Genomic DNA, 13187 nt, shown 5'->3' on the forward strand with positions numbered 1-13187 from the left:
CGCCCGCCTAACGCACCCCTTTTGCAAAAGCCCAGCTCGGGAGTTTTGCAGGGGCTGATCCGCGGCACACGCCTGCTCCTCCCCGCAGCCTCTTCAGGCGAAGGACTGAAACAAAGCACTACGTTTTTCCCCCCACATAACCTTATCCTTGGGGTCTCTCCACCCATCTGCTCTCAACTACTACTTCAAGCAAGTCGTGGAGTGCAACACAAAGTAAATGTAGCTCTTAACAAACCAAAAAAAAATATCGAGATGACACGCACCAAAATCGAGTATCTTCTTAGGCCTCTGTCTTCAGACTTCCAGTCATTCTGTTAAACCAGAACCCGGATCTGAACAATTTCTGAAAACAGCTCTGACAAAAGTCACGCCTGGGGGCCTTGCCCGGCTTTTAATAGTCCAGATGCAACACCAGAGTATAGCATTTTGTCAAGTAACCAGAAATCCGCAAAGAAAATGTGTGCAAAAATACACGTCATCCTTGGGGACGGCAGACGGCATTGGAATCGCGCCGTTTTCCCGAATTCCTGCGCTGTCCCAGGCAGTTCTCGCGTGTGACCGCCCGAGGGCGGCCGGGCCTCGCAGGAGCCCCACAAACCGGCGGCCGCTGCCCGCCTGCGCCAGCCTTGGCTTGGGCCAGCGCCACTTCCAGCTCCTGAGTCGTGGCCCTCCTGCCTGGCCTGGGTACACAAACCCAGATTCTCAGCGTATGGGCATTTTCCTGTGAGGTGCACAACGGGACATAAGGCAAGCATAGCAGAGCTAACACTGGGCACTGGACAAGGACCAAAGAGCGGTATTTTGTATAAAAATGATTTTTTTAAAAGGAAGAAAAATAGAAATCTCATGGTTTCTAGAACGCCTTCAATTAAGGTGCAGCTGTGCAATTGTTTTTAAAACCAGCCGCTGTGATTCACCAAGAAAGGGTAACTTTCCAGAGGGACTTTGGTCCCATGGTTCTACCTCTCCGTGTAAAGGATGAAAAACCCGGCACTGAACGGGCTGCAGATTTGCCTCAACAGGGCATGGGCAGCAGCACCTGGAGCAGCCCTTCTGACCCGACACCTCTGCACTGAGGAGGATGAAAAGCCGAGGAGCCTACGGCTCTGGGCAGAGAACGTTCCTTGTGGCTGCTCCATGTTCCTCTGCAATATCAGCACTTACATTTCTATGATTTAAGCGCCGAAAAGCTAATTCAGCAAGCACCGGCATAAGAGGGCGACAGCGCAACCGATGGCAAATTCTGAAGCCCTGCATCCATTGCCAGCCTGCAAGGTTCCAGTTTGGACGTGGCGCGGATCCAGCTTCCTGCGTCTGCTCCCTGCATCCCTATGCCGACATGGGGCCCCTGCGATGAAACCTTGCTGTGGTGAACTCCATCCAGACCACACCGTCTGGGGGGCTAAACCAAAACCTCAGACCACCTTGAATGCGGTATTAGCACCTGCCTTCCTGAACTAACGCTAAACCCAGGAAAATACTGCCACAGCCCAGTAACGCTTTGGAGCTGACTGGCCTAGATAAGGAACACCAGTGTCAGCCTCCCCTCCTTCCTCCTAACGGAAGGCCCACGTGCTGATCGATTACAATAATAATAATATAGAGATTTCTAAGCTCAAACTCCAAGACAAGTTAATTTTGTCCCCCAGACCAGAGGAATCAGCAGTAGTATGCCCACACGTCTTCAGTAGGTTGTAACAGAGGATGGCAAACCCGAGGGACAGCCAGTGCCTGTAGCTGAAGCAAAGGAAGCTTCCCCAGGGTGGTGCCTGGCCAAAGAGGCTTCTCATTATTTACAGTTTACTGCCCCCGCCCGCCGTCACCTCAAGAGCAGGTCATTGGCAGCGCCCTTTGCAGCTGGACGATGAAGGGGCAGCCACCCAGACTCTGTCTTCAGTCCAGGACTGAGTCAGGTACCACAACTGATGAACTGTCACCACCAGAAAGAGGTAAAAATTCCAGACCCAACGCATTAATTTTTCCAAAAAAAATTGGATCCGAAACAAACAAGGGACACACTACATCGGGTAGAGGGATACTCCAGGCACAAGTGATGGATGCAGCTTATGCCTAGTCATGGCGTTCAGTCGTACATTAAAGTCGCAGCCTGTCTTTCAAATTCATGTCACATCAGTGTCATCTCCTCCCGTAATGTCCAAGCCAGAGATGTGTTCTTCCTTCACTTCAGTTAACGCAAAATAATAATCAGAAAAACATGAACTTCATACCGTAACTAGCTAAAATGTGGAAAAAATACAGTCACCAGAACATCCAAGATGTTATTTTGATCTTGACCTGATAACTCTTGTTGGGAGTTGTTATTTTATATTTATATAAATCTTTACTAGGATTTGGTCACCTATTATTTCTCATGAGGAAAGAAAGCCCTTGTATAGAAAAAACAATGCCCATTAAAAGAAAAAAACACAGGCTTCAGAAAGCAGCGTAGTTTCCTATAACAATTTTTGACTTGTCCACCTCTTTCCTTTTTCCTCCTAACACGAGAGCTTGTTTCAGTGATACCAGCACTCAGATGACATGAGGAAGGCCAAAACACCATTTCAAGCTTTCAAGATTTGTAAGATTGTAGCACTGGGAACATTAATTTTAGTTGCTTTACAAATGCATCTAACAAGGTACCTACAGGAGTAGGAACTTGAAGACAGTATTGACAGTAAGATTTCACAGTGAGCTATTCCATTGGCCTGCTCTTTCTTCTAACAGGTAATTAAGTCGCACACAGCAGTCTTGCCCAATTCACACCCTCTTAGAGGGCTACAACTGTACTCACGATCCACGTCCCCATTTCTGACCCCAAATACACCTAACAAGACTACGCACATCGGTCCGACCCCAATCCAACCAACGCATAAACTTTACACAACAAGCAATGGACCTCTGCTGCTGTTAAAACTGAGAGAAAATGGATGCTACTGAGTTTTATACGTAACTGGCTTCTTATGGACGGACTGCCAACGCTGCTTTGTTTTTCCTCAGATTTGACAGGCTTGGATTCAAAGGTCCCACACTTCTGAGACAGGAGATCCCAACATAAGTGAAATTATCTGTGATCTGGAGACTGTGCAGAAATGAACATTCATCCAGATTGAAACAAAACTGGAAATCTAGGAACACAGAACATTTTTCTAAAACAGTTTAATAAAAAATTTGTGAAGTTTCTTGAAAAATTGGAGAAATTGGAGAAACCCAAAGCATATCGTGTGTGTCACCTGTCTTAGTCACAAAGAAACACAATTGTCAAAAAAGATCTTTAAGTTTAATACAAATTTTATACAAAGAAAATGTGAAAAAATACTTCCATATGCTAAAAGCAATTATGCTTCACAAATAAGGCCAGCTAGGCTATTTTTGACACAACTGCAATTCACGAATATTCTGTTCTCGTTTTTTTTTTCTTCTAATACTTTTTTCCCTCTAATATGGGTACTAGCTGGAGACTGTACAAACCGCATTCTTTTATAAACAATGGGAGAAATCAACATGACTAAAATGTACAACAGAATGTACTGGAATGATATCATACAATTAATTTTCTCATATACATACATCACCTTTGCTTTGTTCAATGCTTTCGTTTTACACAACATACAAAATGGTACTACAGTATAAGTGTAACAGACAGCATTTTCATGGGTTACTTTCTCTCATACTGTACTGTTTCATGCTTACATAAAAACATAAATTCCATCATATAAATAATACATGCTCTGGCCCAGCATCAAAAGTCCTTTGCCCATGTTTCCTGATCCATGTTTTTCTCCACACCTAGTTCTTGTTCAAAGTCCTTTTGGAGGATTTTTTTTTTTTTTTTAAAAAAAAGAAAACTGAACTGTGAAGCGTAGGAACAAACTTTACTTTTCTCAATCTTTGATATCAGTGATCATCAGGTTGTCATGCTACAACCAGCTGGTATTACACTTTCCAACTTTTCTGATATTAGACTGAAGGAAATTTTAACTTAATTTTTAACCTGTAAACAATATAAATTTTAACAGTCTGGTCATTGTAAAAAACAATGTAAATCTTTATGCATTGCAGGTCCACAGATTGGAAATGTCATAATTTGCCTAATACAATTAACTGAAAAAAGATACCCTTCATCACTTGGTTGCGCAAAGAAATTCCACAAGAGTTTCAAAGTGCAGAAATTTTTTTCAATCCCAATGCGAATCAAGTTGTTCAGATTCTCATGATTACATTATTTGATGCATAACTGCAGTTTCCCAAGACCAGTTTTCAGTGTTAGCTTGTGATAAGGCTGTTTGAAACCTTCCTTTTCCAACTTCAGACGCTCTTTATAAGTTAAAGTCAATACAAATATAAAAAGGAGATGGTACTCTAACTTTAATGACATCCACAAATTGTACATTATTTACAAAAGAAGCATAGATTTAATATGGATCTTACCTGTCCTCAGCTTTTCTAAGCCAGCGCTAATGCTTTACATTAATGTAGTGTAGTTAATGCTTTGTACACATATACAAAGCTAAAGTCTGAACCTTTGAGGTTAATCCAAAGAACTGTGTTTATTTTTCACATTTCTATTAGATTTATTTATTCCAACAATTGTATGGACTTCTTGTTAGCAGTTAGACTCTTCGTACTTGGACTGGCATTGTGGTCTGAACATACTGAACTCCAGTTCTCATTGCCACTGTCCCAGCAGAAGGACTTACCACTACAGGAATGGTCTGTGGATTAAAACCAAGAGAAACATATTGTTATGTTAAAGGTCACATAAACATGACCACAGAAAGAGAGATTTATTTTCCAGGGAAAATCCAGAACAAGTTCCAATTTTGTGCAAGAACTAATACCTTTATTACCACAATATTACCTGATTCCAGGGTAGAAAGTAGTGTTACTACTTTCCGACAGCCAAGAGTTTTTCTGTATTATTATTATTACTACTACATAATTACAGGGACAGGTGGTCCTATAGGTACTGTACACACTCTGTCTGTGCTTGGAGAATTAGGTTTTCATAGTCACTACATCCAGTTATGTATTTTCCCCAAACTAATACATGGGAAGAGGAAAAAGGGCTAAGAAAATCCTTTGTCATTTGAAAAAGTTTTGACAAATCAAACTGGAGTACAAAAATACCCTTGTTTATAAGTATATTCTTGTTACACGTTACTTAAATCTTTTTCCCCAGAAGGAACTCCCCCATGCATTCAGTCTACACAGAAGAGAACAAAGAACATCCATTTGAACAAAAAAAGTACTTAAGTTAACTTTTGCACAAATCAATAACAAAAACATCAGCATTACTGGGAACTGTCTTATACACCCTGTAAAAATATTAATATAGAATAAACTTTTCACTTCCATCATACAGATCATGATTTATAAATCTTGACAAATGAAGTTTCAGGACATCTCTATAGGTGGTAATTGATTCTACAGATGCAGAGACAAAGGCACAAGAATGTTAAACAATCTGGTCAAGGTCACATCACTCTGGAAGATCTGGAAAAGGATTTATTGAATCTTAAGTCTGTATCTTAACCTTCCTCCAAAAATGTGAGAAAGTCTAGAAATGTCTATACCGTACAAACTGCAAGTATGTTGTGATACAATTCCAGTGATGCACAACTGGTGATCAAACAAATGCATCCATTTCAGTTCACAATATTTTGTGGAAGAAACAGGAAGGGAGATTTTGAGGAATCTGAAAGGGATGCACAGATCTTCCCCTGATGGTAGTGTGACATTCCAAAGAGAACATGGAAGAAGAAATACAAGTTCACTGAAGCCCAATGTTTCCCCACATTGTTTTAAGAAACCACATTAGTGTCTTCATGGTGTTTGACAAAGATTGTGAGTATCCCTACTGAGATGGATTACAGCCTAGAGTGTTTAGCAGCTCCTCTGTGACAAAGTCTGTGCCTTCCAGAAGCCTACTCATTCCATTCCCTGGAATGCAAAGATGATGAATTAATATTTTTACATTATTTTAACTGCAGAAAGGATAAAAACCAAACACGGAACCAATTTGCTAAATAAATTCAAGATTACTGCCATTTTGTAATGATTTTGGATGCGTATAGAGGTTTCGATGGAAATGGTACCCAGAAGATACACTGGAAGTTGTTCAGAGGAAGAAATTCCTAGTTGGAAACAAAGTGCAAATTGAACCCTAAAGAAGCCATTATGTAAGTCACCGTTAGTACTACAGGTGGGGAAATTAAGGTTGCCGCAGTCGCCTTTTAAATACACACACTTACACAAATGCAAAAATTAAGTTTCAGTTCTTACAGCGATCAGGATATGGAATGTGCGAGACTCCTTAAATGTGTTAAGATCATTCCCTGAGAGGTAAATTTTCCACCTCTGCCAGTTTTACACATATGTACATTTTGCATACATATTAAACATGCACTAAGGTTCCAAATTATTTAAATTGCACGTGCAGTCATTAGAATACAGAGGTGTCTGTAGCTGTGCAAGACTAATGCAAATGTGTACAAAGTTTTAAACATGCACAAATAAAGGTTGAAACCTTTCAGACGTTCCAATTATGCTTTACATAACTCAATACACTTTGTATTACAGAAAACCGAAGAAGGTAACTGCCATTTTTCTGAATATTACACAAAACCACCTTATGATCTTACAACCTCTCAGCTATTCACAAAAGAGCCTAACGTCTTTGTTGTTTGATTTCAAAACACATATAAAACCTTGTTGTTACGGTAATTCAGTCCAAGCAACTTGGGGCTAATGCTGCAAAGGTGCAAAGTGCTCTCAGTTGAGACAAAATGGGTTGAGTTAAAATGCTGCTAGGAATGTGAAAAGTCATGATCCCCACTAAGAGCAATAACATTTGTGTGGAATATAATGGCTATGAAATACTGTACGTACGTGTGCGTTCATAGACACACACATGCAGAGGCATGTATCCTGCAGCTGGGGCGGGGTGGAGGGTGTGTGCACGCACACGTGGGTGTGTGTACACAAGGAGAGAGACGGACAGAGTAATTTCTATAGCAAATTAGGCCTCTGAATCACAGTGTCATTAAGGTACACTGTTAAATTAGTACGTAGTTACTATTATAAATTATCTAGCTTCAGTCAGCAAATGAGCTGAAGTTATCCGCACACAGGCTTTTCTGTTGAACCCACCACTGAGACGGAGCACGCCGTTCAGTTACCAGTGCAGTATCAGCATATTTCCTTTTGGTAAGAAGAACGTCAGCTCAGATGCCATGCTGACTCTGAAGTGAGCACTGCAGAACATGACCAGTTGAAAAAATGGGATATTATGGTGCACAAAATACAAAAATCGAACTCACTTCTGTCCCATTCTCTGTGACTGACACTAGGGAATTCAAGTGTCCTTGGTTAAGTCTTTGATGAAAAAAACCCAGGTCTGATTCCAATGCTATTTTTCATAATTTCATAACGCTAATGTGCAAGACTGCATGGGAGATACACTACTGATGAATGCATATTTTTTTTCATAGTTACTGAGATGTCACAGGAATATCAAGCGTAGCTCAGAATTAATTAAATCTCTTTAGGATACCATAGACAAAAAGATATTTAAAAGATATTTAAAATGAATTCTATATATTTACATTGATGTTGTGGTCAAGTATATACATGAAACGGACAAATAACTAACATCATAATGTAAAATGGAAGTCTGACTGTCCTTGGTGCCTTTGCTATACTTGATGACAATTTCTGAATCCTTGCAATAATGAATGATGAAATGAAAGGGTGGAATGTTGCACAGCAAAATAAGACATTTTGCACTGCAAGTTGAGACTATACCAGTGAATTCATATCGTGATAGAACAGCAGACGGAGACAACCCCCCAGAAATACTGAGCAATTTTAATGCCAGGAACAGTGCTACTGCAGACTTTAAATGATGATATTGTACTTACAATTGTGGGTTGAGTAGTTGGAATATAGGTGGTGGTCTGCGGTACCTGGACCAGTTTTATAGGCTGGTTGCTTGTCACACCTGTTGCTATCTGCAGAGACAGCACAGGCAACCTCAGTAGAAGTCTCAGCTTTTACATAAATTCCACCTAGTTGTTATTATTATTATAATATGAAATTTATGTTGGATGTTTTGTTTGTGTTAAAAATTTGCATCTTAATGAATTCACAGGTTACTTCTTTGTTAATAAAACAAAATTCAAATTATGAACATGATCAATGTATACAGCATGATGTTTCAGGTAGAACATCTATGTGAAAGCAATTCCAGGTTTGTATAACTGGAATATTCCCTGGCAAAAGTTTTAGGTAATTGATTTTCTCCCATCCCCTATTTCCCCAGTAATACAAAGGTTGTGCTGCCACAAACAATGCATATGAACATTGACTGAGCCAGAGTTTAACTAACTTCACCAAAGCATTCCGGTGGAACAGCACATCCTTTTTGCCTGTTCAAATCTGTTTCCCAAGTTACTCCCTTCGATGACATGTCAAGCCCAGAGATCTAGCACCAGACAGTAGCAAAGTGTCAAGAAATGAACACAGCTCTCTAGTTTACTATGCTTCCCAATTCTATAGGACTATCTCAATGAGACATCATGCTGGAATCACAATACTACAAAATTAGTTTGCTTTTAATATTTTAAAATACAACAAGGCTCCTACTGATGTGGGGGATCACGTGTAAGGGTTTGAAGGATCAGCCCCCCCATAAAATTTTTCATTTAATAAATCTTGCAAGGGCAGAAGAAAAACGATGCTGAAATTGCTAATAGTCAAGCCCTACCTATAAAGCAGAATCTTCTCTATAAACATTTTCTATATATGCAATGTTAAGTCCCTTTTATTAGAGCATTTGCTCATCCTTGCCTACTGAATACTATCAGAGTAGATGCTATGGAGGATTTCATAACTGCACACTGCTCCGTTAACTGTAGATCCAGGTGAATTGTTGTATCAGTGTTATGGAACATTGTGGTACCCTAGTGGCAGTCTGTTGTGATAAAGTAAGTTGATTTGAATGCAGGTCTTGAGCTTGGCCTCTGAACCCCCAGGCAAGAAGGGCTTGGAAGTGCTGCAGTCAGTATTGCTTATCAGAAGGCAACTTGTATCGTAAGATCCAGACCAGAAGCTACACTGATGGGTCCTGGAGAGAGAGAGAGAGAGAGGTCCAGTCCCCTTTGGCTGGAAGGATGAGTCAAGCCAACACAGGTTTTATTGGGAATGAGTGAAGGGGAAAGGGTATTCCCAGAGGGCAGAAGGAGACTTTTTTTGCCAAGATGAAGAAAAAAACACCCCACAACTCCCTATCTCACTCCCCAAATCACACTCTTTGAAATATACAAACGGTCATAAACTCCTGGCTGATCCAGGGAAGCCTTTAGGGGTAGGTTTCAGAGAAATCTTACATACTATTTTTGTCTGAAATGACCACAATGATACTCACTGTAATGCTCTCTTTGCTTTTATCAGCTGAACCTTCCTTTTCCTTAGGGGTGCTGGCTGTTTCTGTGGGTGTAGGCTGCACACTTGAACTGGGCTGGGATGATTTATTTAATGTTTCTGTGCTAATTTCAGTATCTGTTTCTTGCTGTGTTGCAGTAGCTAAAATAAAGGAAAAAAGAGAAAGTAGCCGCTACTCGTGTGTACCAGTCCACAGTCACTCTTCAAGGCACATCTGCACCCATGCAAATGCAGAATATTGAGTCACTTGTATTCCACCCACCCTAACCCCCTCAGCTGTGACACAGGCAACCCAGAGCAAGATTACCTGATTGCGTGCACGATTTCATATGCTCAGGCCAGTGAGCTTGTTGGCAGGGATAGTCACAGTAGCTAGTATTCCAACAGCAATAAAAAATGGCCTCTTTCTTGCAGTTAGCACACCACTGCTTCTTTTTAGTTTCATCCACTGCTTGCTGCTTTTCCAATTCCAGCTGCTTCTTCACCTCAGCAATCAAACGATCTCGTTCTTGTTCTAGACTCTGACGCATTTCAGCCATTGTCAGTTCTACTCAAAATGCAAAGGAAGATGAGTTTTGCATTTTCCACTCCCCAACAGCAAGGTGCAAACCAATAATTTTCATGAGTCTAAAGACAACATGAATTTAAAACTAACAATCAAAATATTCCCTGAGTTTGGGCATCTCTGTTTTGTACCTAGTCAACAAATGAAAGTCTTCCATCTTCTTTTCTTGCTCTGGCACCATGATTTTTACCCTTAACCTTCCATCTAACACTTTAGTTCTCTATGTCCCACAAAGGATCAGAATCCAAGTGTACCAAGTACAGCATAAACACAAAAAGGATGTATGCAGCTGCTGCTAACATACTTCGTCTTTACAAACCTAAACTTTTGTTCTGCTCCAATACTCAGAAAATAGAGAGAATTGTATTGCTTCTCTTTTCTCATAAATAACAGCAAATCAATTGTCCATTGTATCTTGGTTTCTTTACAAAGAAAAATATGAAAGTTCCAAGCAGGACACTGGCAAGGTTGTAAAAACTCATCATTACCTGAATGAAGCTGTAAATTTGAGCCTTACTTCAAGATCGCTCTGAGAGGCACCCACTATTAAAGCAATTATGAATTGATACCTCAGTCACTATAAGCGACTATGAGTGAAAGACAGCTTGACAGAATCTTCAAGAAAGTGGGCAAATACAAATAAAGCATTCCGATTCTGGCCACCTTGACTCAGGATGAATCTCTGAGTCTTCTGAAAAACTCTGAAGTTGACATACTTTCAAAACACCATTGAAGGTGTTAATTTAAATCAGTAGCTTAAGACTGGTGACAAAGGGTGTAAAGGATTTTTCTTTTATTTCTGACCACACTTAAAACTTCAGTTCTGTGAGTTGCAGACAAGTTGTTGCCATACCCAAGTAATTCTGAAGATTGTTATAACTGACTGCAGCAGTGGAAAAAATGGTCTACCCTGATTTGAAAGAGCAAAATGGTATTAACAAACCAAAGACATGAGTCTGAATATGGAGTTATTCAGCCCTTAATTCAGTTTCATTCCAGATATGCTCTGCAAAAAGAGAGTCAAAAAGTAGACAAGGACACTGTATTACGCAGTCCTAAGGCTGTTTGGATTGCATGTAGCTTAAAGGAGACTTGATCACTCAATTGCAACCTTCTTCCCACAGACAGTGCATTAAATAAAGAAAATTTAAGAGGAATCACATGCTTTCATTTCCTGCCCATATGGTTGAATGAATGTAGAGATGAAATCCCCCTCCTAGGATGAATATTCCTTTATCTGTTTAAGGTAGTATTTTGCATTTATTTCACTGACAGTCTGGCATCAAGACTGAGTCAAGGTTGACTATTCACTTTAAATAAATAAGTATATACACCAACAGCTGATCTGAATCAAAATGTGAGCTACAATCTCCAAAGATACCAGAGGAAGCAGGTTCCCCCAATTGCTATATTATCAGAACCTGGTTCATATGAGAATTAGAATGAAGTAATCAGCATAAAATAGCTCATGAAGAGGGATTATCCAATGATGCATAAAGAATTATTCTCTCCTATCAAAAGCTCTCTTTAGTCTAAATTTGTCTCAGAGGGCTGAATGCTTGTTGCTTACTACACACAGAAAGAAGTAACTTTGTGTACATACTCAAAAGGTGTCCGCTAACATCAGCACAGCACATTATATATGGTTTTATGTCCTTCACTTGGACAATTTGTAGTATTTGTTTTGGACTGCCATTTTCATACCTAGGTTATGCTTCATTTCGGAGAGTTCCTGTTGATGTAACCATTGAAGTTTTTCTATCTCAATCCTCAAACGCCGAATCTAAATATTAAAAATTTAATAGTTAGTAATAATAAACAAGGTGTAGTGTATAATACATAATTATTATACAGAAAAACATGCCCAAAGCAAAGAGCCTTACATCAAGGTTACATCAAGGTTACATCAAGGTTCCTTCTTACTAACATGAAGACAAGACCATAGTAAACCCCAAACAAAAGTCTGAAGTATTCTAAATATTTGTTTGTTAGATTTTCCTACCATAAAAAGTACAGGATTGTTTGAAAACAAAAAGCAATTCTATTAAACTTGCTCTTGCTTCCTCTGAAATTAGTTGAGTCTCCTATTTCTCTGACTGGAATCAAAAACCTCTTCCTCAGTTTTGCTTGCATTTATTAGTATGACTTTTTTTTTTTATTGTTTAACTAGATGAGACTTAGGAAAGCAATTTTTTCATTCACTGTGGATTGGGAATACAAGTATCATTGCTCAAAATTGTGACTTCCTTATTTTGGTTAAAACAAGCAAACAAACCATCACACTTTTAACTCTGAGCTTTAGTTGTTCACATTTGTACTTAGTTTACACTGCTTAATCTTCTTTTTCCACGTTTAAAGAAAACACTTAAAACATACTAACTACTACCTTTGGAGACAATTAAAAGCAACATATAGCATTTAATGAAAAATGCAAAAAGTATTAAAAGTATTAAAAACTATGGTCATAGTCACATAACTGGAATAAGCTACTGCACCACAAGTAAATTCCAATCTTCTTCCTCTAGTGGACAAATACATGCTTTGAAAGAAAGATACCTTCAAAAAGAGGACTTCATTTCTGATTTTAAACAAGGTGACACAAAATTAAAGCCTCAACAGAAACTTTTAAGTATCTGGGCTTGAAGGCTTACTGTTCTTGCTACTTATCTTACTGAGCCCATCTGGTATTTTTTCAGTGTTTTTCTCTACCACTCTAACCATTACTTCTAAAACAGGATAGAAATGAGGATCTCCAGACAGTCTCAATTTATAATACTTTGTAGGTATAGTTATATGGTACTTCTATATAAAAAAATATTATTTTGCAACTTTCAAAGTTAAAATACAAGCAGTACGATTTTATTTATCTTACACTAACCTCAGCTATTGTACTTCCAGTAGTATTTTTTGAAAGATCGTTATATATTTCAGTCATTGTTCCTTTGATGGCATCCATCATCTGGAAGACAAAAAAAAAAAAATTCTTTGATATATATTTTTAATAGATACCCACTTTCACTTCCTTTCAACCACTCTAATGTGAACTTACATTACTACCAACAATGCCCCATATCTCTCTCTATATTGATCTGGGTCTACTTTTAGAGGACTATTTAGAAGTTCAGTGTCCTGAACTGGTGAACTGCTTGACCTTCTACTTTTCCAAGAAATTGCCATTGAT

General features: G+C 39.2%; 1 protein-coding gene across 6 annotated transcripts in view; it reads right to left on the reverse strand.

Moving 5' to 3' along the window:
• Nucleotides 1–3235: 3235 nt before the first annotated feature.
• The window catches only part of ZMYND8 (zinc finger MYND-type containing 8), a 61155-nt gene continuing 51203 nt past the window's right edge, over nucleotides 3236–13187 (reverse strand). For 3 of the 6 annotated variants that reach the window (XM_075721000.1, XM_075720999.1, XM_075720998.1), the window contains exons 17-21: nucleotides 12885–12965; nucleotides 11711–11789; nucleotides 9749–9988; nucleotides 9425–9582; nucleotides 3236–4712 (exon numbers count right to left, since the gene is read on the reverse strand). In XM_075721000.1, the coding sequence (XP_075577115.1) occupies nucleotides 4611–4712; nucleotides 9425–9582; nucleotides 9749–9988; nucleotides 11711–11789; nucleotides 12885–12965 (660 nt within the window). In that variant the 3' untranslated portion in view covers nucleotides 3236–4610. Of the gene's footprint in view, nucleotides 4713–7919; nucleotides 9125–9424; nucleotides 9583–9748; nucleotides 9989–11710; nucleotides 11790–12884; nucleotides 12966–13187 lie in introns of those variants that run through there. The other 3 variants (XM_075720997.1, XR_012831623.1, XM_075721001.1) reach the window with 3 other exon arrangements.

This window comes from Pelecanus crispus, chromosome 14 (assembly GCF_030463565.1).
Source record: "Pelecanus crispus isolate bPelCri1 chromosome 14, bPelCri1.pri, whole genome shotgun sequence".
NCBI classification, from domain to species: Eukaryota; Metazoa; Chordata; class Aves; order Pelecaniformes; family Pelecanidae; genus Pelecanus; species Pelecanus crispus.